At 35.3% G+C, this 6,031-nt stretch overlaps 1 protein-coding gene across 1 annotated transcript; it reads left to right on the top strand.

Moving 5' to 3' along the window:
- The first annotated feature begins 4,375 nt into the window (after positions 1-4,375).
- Positions 4,376-5,026, top strand: LOC103953569 (flowering-promoting factor 1). The gene has a single exon (XM_009365327.3). The coding sequence runs from the start codon at positions 4,432-4,434 to the stop codon at positions 4,750-4,752; it is 321 nt and encodes a 106-aa protein (XP_009363602.1). The 5' UTR covers positions 4,376-4,431; the 3' UTR covers positions 4,753-5,026.
- The last annotated feature ends 1,005 nt before the right edge of the window (positions 5,027-6,031 follow it).

Here is a 6,031-nt window from a genome sequence, read left to right as displayed (position 1 = left end):
GCAGCCTCGTTGAAATGTACATGAAGATTTCCTCAACTTACACATTTTTCACTACTATTTATTGTACTTAGGAGCTAGGATAAAATGAAGTTTAAGGTTGATAATTCAAAGTGTATATATATTATAGAGTGTGGTGACACCAAACAATATAGTTTTGAACTTTTGACCAAAAGCACAACACAAATATTATCTTTGGAGAAATGGAAAAAAAATAACTAGAATTTTTGGAGCTTAAAATTAATTTCAATATCATTTCATTAATTATGTCCTTTCGTGACTGCATGCCTTTGAAAGAAATAGTAACTGTCGCAGCTTGAAACAAAGAAATTGAAGTAATTAGCAAATACATTATAAAGTCTGCAGGTCGTGCGATACAGCTTAAAGCCCAGATGCAATCCACTTGACATGGAGACGAAATTTATAGACGAACAAATTTCTGTGTTGAGACCCCGATTTTCGAATAAAAAAAAACAAAAAGAATACATATATATATATATATATATATATGTGTATGTATGTATGTATGTATGTATTATAAATAGGTCAGGGGAAACTTCAGTGTATCGATAATACGCAAAATGAAATGGTAACAAAGAACGGAATCGAAAGAATTGGGTACCACTTGAGATTTTTCAGAAGTATTGGGGTTAGGAGGGGTCTATATCACTAGGACCTTGGGGAATGTAAAAAGTGGAACAAAACAGAAGCAAAGGTGACATTGCGCTTGAGGGGCTTGGAGGCCTAAAGGCATACAAAGGTGACATTGCGCTTGAGGGGCTTGGAGGCCTAAAGGCATACAAAAATCCAGCATGCAATGCTCTCTACATGCACGAGGGGGAACATGAGAATATAAACTTTCAGACTCAAAAGTTGATCGAGGACCACTGTTAATTTGACTTTTGTCATCTAATTATGTGGATGAGTTACATTAAATTTGACATCTTATTAAATATGTTACCGATCAACTGTTAAATAACTTTTTTTTAATTTAAAATTGTCGCTTATGAATGAACTTAATACATACTTCTACAAAATAAAAATTAAGTGTCACTAGACTAAAATTGATCAACTATTGAATTAAATATACATGCATCCTTAACCAAATGCACACACATAAATTAGGATTGTTTGTGTGTGTATATGATAGATCGAGTTTGTCAGATTCGCCATGTATCACGTAATCACGTGAAGTTTTGATCCTAGATTCTTTCTCGATTCAACATCAACCACTTGACGAAGATTTTTGGTTAATTTCAAAGAAAGAAAACAGAACAAGGAAGGAAGCAATAGACAATGACAGCCCTATTCTATGTCTTTTAAGTTACCTAATCAACAAGAAACTCGATATTGACTAATCAAACAAAATTTTCCTTTTTTGCCAATTCGCAAACAGTAAGAAACAGATAACATAAAGTCCATCATTATGATAGCAGATGCCAACATTCGCACTGAAATTGATTTCTTGTCGCATGGTTCTTGACTTGTTATTGTTAAGTTCACATTGAAGAACATCAAATTACTGTGTGGTCATATTTTTTGCAGGTCCTTTTGAACGTGTCAAGGAAAGAGCCAGATTGTCTGCCCTCCTGTTACCGTGCCCTTCCTATCCTTTTCTATTTATACGGTTACGGTTAAGTCATGTTAATATTTTATATTAATCTTTTAATAGAGATAATAAGACAAATAATAATATAAATGTAAAATATTGACGTGACTTAACTGTGATCGCACAAATAAAAAAGGATGGAAAGATCACGGTAACAAGAATGCAGACCATCTGCCACCGTCAAGAAACTCTACCTCCAAAATATCCTTCGTATAACAGTAAGCATGGATTTGACAAGACGGCAGCTCAAAGGCCCTCCTTTCTCTTCTCCGGCTACAGGACCATGTAAGCCCATGTGATGACATGTGGGCAACATGGTGGCATTATTTTAAGTGTTTGATCATTCAGACATTCTGGAAAAACGATGAATTTTTTACGATGACAATTGAGACTTGGTGAAGTAGTGGTCCTTTTGAATGACAAAGTACATCACCTTAGGGCTCAATTATACATGAATTGACTTCGACGGACATATGTATCTCGAGTCTGTGATTAGATTTGAGTGGTATTTAGAATTTGGGAGAAATCTTAACAATAAAAATGATTAGGGAAAATAATCAACTGTCTAATCTCAATAATAAAAGTACTTAGTATCTCATCATTTGCTTTCACTTAATGTATGAATAAACCTAAACCTAGTTGGATCGAACCTTGATGTTTTCAGTTACTTATTAACCATTAAGGAATGTTTTTGGATTATGCATTCAAGCTCAGCCTTGGTCCTTAACTTTTGTTTTTAAACTATAGGTCTTATCAACAGACTACTAAATTAGAAATTCGGATCCTCTCTATGAGAATTCCGTAGATTCGTAAATTGTATTCGTTCATCATACATCGTGCAGTTAGAAATCATTTAAAAATTTTAATTTAAAATTGAACACAAACAGTACTTGATAAAAACTGACTGCACGATGTACGATAAACGGACACGATTCACAGATCTCCAGAATCCTCACAAAGAGGATCTGAAGAAGATCCTGTTGGCAAATTTAGTACATAATTTTTTAGTACATGAACTCTTTGGTACAAAAGAAGCCAAAGATTGGGGAAGGGGTAGTAAGAGTCAAACCCTAGTGTGAAAGTAAAGGGATATCAGGGAGACCAACTATTTAGATCAAATTTTGTAAACTGTATGACGTGGTGGTTGATGATTGATTATTAAGTGTTGATTAAAATGTTAATTTTCCATTGGTGACACATCACATAATTTGCAAATTTGATCTACCTAGCATTACCAGAAAAAAAAAAAATATATATATATATATAGGAATTGTTATTAGCTCTTCAAAAATCTCATTCTACACTCCTCACAAGTGTATTTTTCTTTCTAATTATAGAAAGTTTATAGTGCCAAATGAGATTTTTGGAGTGCTAATAACAACTCCCTACATATATATATATATGTGTGTGTGTGTGTGTGTACTCTACCAATTTAGTTTCAAGCACCACATGAAGACGCATTTAATAAAATATGCAAGCAATTAGATGTGTGTTTGATCCGTTTAAGAAGAACTCAAGGCGTGCACCTCTACCATCTATAGTCATACCATAAAACAAATAGAAAAAAAAATATTTTGATTAAAATTGAAACAGTATTGAGGAAGACCAAATCACATTTGAATTATCATGCATTTCTGGGAACCAATACTCTTGAAGAATTTTTTTCATTCTTCGGTTATGTATAGAAAGATAGAAATAAAATGACTACAATTTTGGGTATTCACTTAAATCTATTCAAAGGCTCATTAAAATTGAATATTGATTATATTAACTAATATAGTATACAAACCTTGAGTTTGTGGTCCAGTGGTAAAAGGAGAATTGCAAGGCTTCCTTTAAACTAAAAACTAGAGGTCTTAGATTTGAAACCCGTTGTTGGTGTGGAAGTCAGACTTGTGGTCAGGGGGAGGTTGAAATGCCTCTGTGAGTCTTCCCGACCCTCCGGAAGGTGTGGATAACTGTGAGGTGCGGATAACCGTGACTTGCCGTCAGTTATCTTCCTTAAAAAAAAAATTAAAAAAAAAAAAACTAATACAGAATACAAAAGACAGTTTCTCACGTAAAAGTTAAAAGGATGACAGTGGTAACATTGGTTAACTAATTCTAATTTGTATCAAACTGTTCAATGATCAATAATTTAATTGTACATCAAAATAAAAACGTAGCTTCTAAGGTTAAAAGCAATTATAAATGACTACGTTTTTCCAACAACAATAATCCCAAACAGTAGCTTTCAGTCGGAAAACCCACCAACATCCCAAGATCCACACAAGAAATAACAGCCCCAAGTCACTCCCACCCCCTTCACGTGGACATCTCGTGATATAAGTGAGTGCAGCTTCTTTCCATCATTGACTTTCCTTTTTGAATCTTTTCTTAATTAATGAACAGTGGCATGCATTTGTATACAAAGATTCCCCATCACCAAAAAATAAAAAGAGAAAAAGGAGAACAAAAGAAGATATTATTTGCAATTAAGCTACACAAAGATTCTTCCAAACCACAACCCCACGGAATTGGATGTTGATGGTGATGATTTGTGCCCTAAATCAAAAAACCCTACGCTCATCCATGCACCCTCTTGTTTTTAATCCCATTAGGTCCCACAATCACCATCCTTTTCAGTTTCTCACTCCCACTCATAGAGTATTCCCTCTTGTTTTTATTTGTCCCTTTGACACACACATATATATATACCCCCTCCGACCACCTGTTTTCTCACAGCAACCCACTCCATTTCCTTCTCCTCCTCTTTCTCAAAGAAACAGCAACACATTACAACCAATACTGCCCACCAGAGAAAACCTAGCAACCAGAAGGAAAAAATGTCTGGGGTTTGGGTTTTCAAGAATAATGGGGTGATTCGCCTTGTGGAAAATCCGCAGGCCGAGACATCTTCTAGGAGGAAGGCTTTGGTGCACTTGCCGAGTGGGCAGGTGGTGTCGTCCTACTCGATGCTCGAGCAAATATTGACGGGGTTAGGCTGGGAGAGGTACTATGAAGGTGATCCCGATCTCTTCCAATTCCACAAGCGATCTTCGATCGATCTAATCTCTCTCCCCAGGGACTTCTCCAAGTTCAACTCTGTTTACATGTATGATATTGTCATTAAAAACCCCAACGTCTTCCACGTTCGGGACGTGTAGACATCTGTATGACATCAGTTGGTACCTAACGTTGTGTGTTAGTCTCGTTGATATATTGTTGATTTCTTTTTCTTTTTTCTTCATATCACTAGCTTACTTTGTTCTTTTAGTGATTGATATGCTTTTGGGTTTGCTGGTATACATCGGGTGTAATAAAGAGTACATCTACATGCATGGTGATTGTGTTATTTGGGATATATTGGGTTGCTTTGTAAAATATTTTGGCTTTGTATCATCTGATAATAATAGTGTATATCATTGAAAGAAGCAAATGGATAGACTCTATTTACTTTTTGTTAACTATAATACTTAAGCACAGCTCGCAGCTATATATGATCGATGGCAGTTTGGTAACTACGATACTTATATGATTGTGTGAAAAAGAAGGGAATTGAGCTAAATATATAAACGCTGAATTTATAAAAGATGACCGATTGGTAGTTACTTAAATCAAATCTGAATTCAAGATTAAAGTTCTGGGAAGTTAATTAGTTACAAAGCACGTCATACTCGCTTCAACGTTTGCTCATCTTCATGCCTACAAAAAGCCCAAGAAAGTTCTAACACCTCTTTCTTTCATTGTTCTTGATTACTTTTGTTTTCTTTGTTTTCAACATCGCAAACAATGTTTGTTTCAAGTTTTGGGACGGGATTATTATTTTGAATGATTAAAAGCTCGGAAAATCAATTAAAAACAGATATACACAATTTTCTTCATAACATGCAATTATGTTAAGTACATAACAGGCTAATTGATACTCTAATCCAACCACACAAAGGTGTACTCTAAAAGAAAAGCTATATTTTATTTTCACATTATCCAAAATCCGATCCAATCATAAAACACGAGCACTTTTGCAATATTTGTTGATTGGGTTTTGATTGGGATTCTGTAAAAGTGACATGGTGAGGTCCCCAACGTGGAGGAAGATCAAAATCTCAACATGTGACGGGCGTCACGTGAACATGGAACAGTAAGATATCACGAGCCAGGTGTACCATGCCACGTGTCATAACGAGATTGTGGGTTCACTTGAGCTTTTCGTTTGACAGACTGTGTGTGCACGTGGCACAGCCTTTTAATCAAGAAAACGAAGTTGATGTTTGTGTTGTTTTCTGGGAAATTAAAAGAAAAGAGAATTAAAACCGGTCCAAAGATTTAGCAGCGTGACCACACGGCCTTTTTCAGAGACTATGACTGTAACCAAATGAATTTAAAGAAACAAGATACGACGTTTTCCTAGCACTGTGCACGCAACAACAAATGATGAGATCAAAC

This window comes from the organism of the source record quoted next, unplaced genomic scaffold (assembly GCF_019419815.1).
Source record: "Pyrus x bretschneideri cultivar Hongxiangsu unplaced genomic scaffold, Pyrus_bretschneideri_v1 Contig1, whole genome shotgun sequence".
Classification (NCBI taxonomy): Eukaryota; Viridiplantae; Streptophyta; class Magnoliopsida; order Rosales; family Rosaceae; genus Pyrus; species Pyrus x bretschneideri.
Note: the sequence above shows the minus strand (reverse complement) of the source record. Positions and strands in the feature narration are given on the sequence as shown.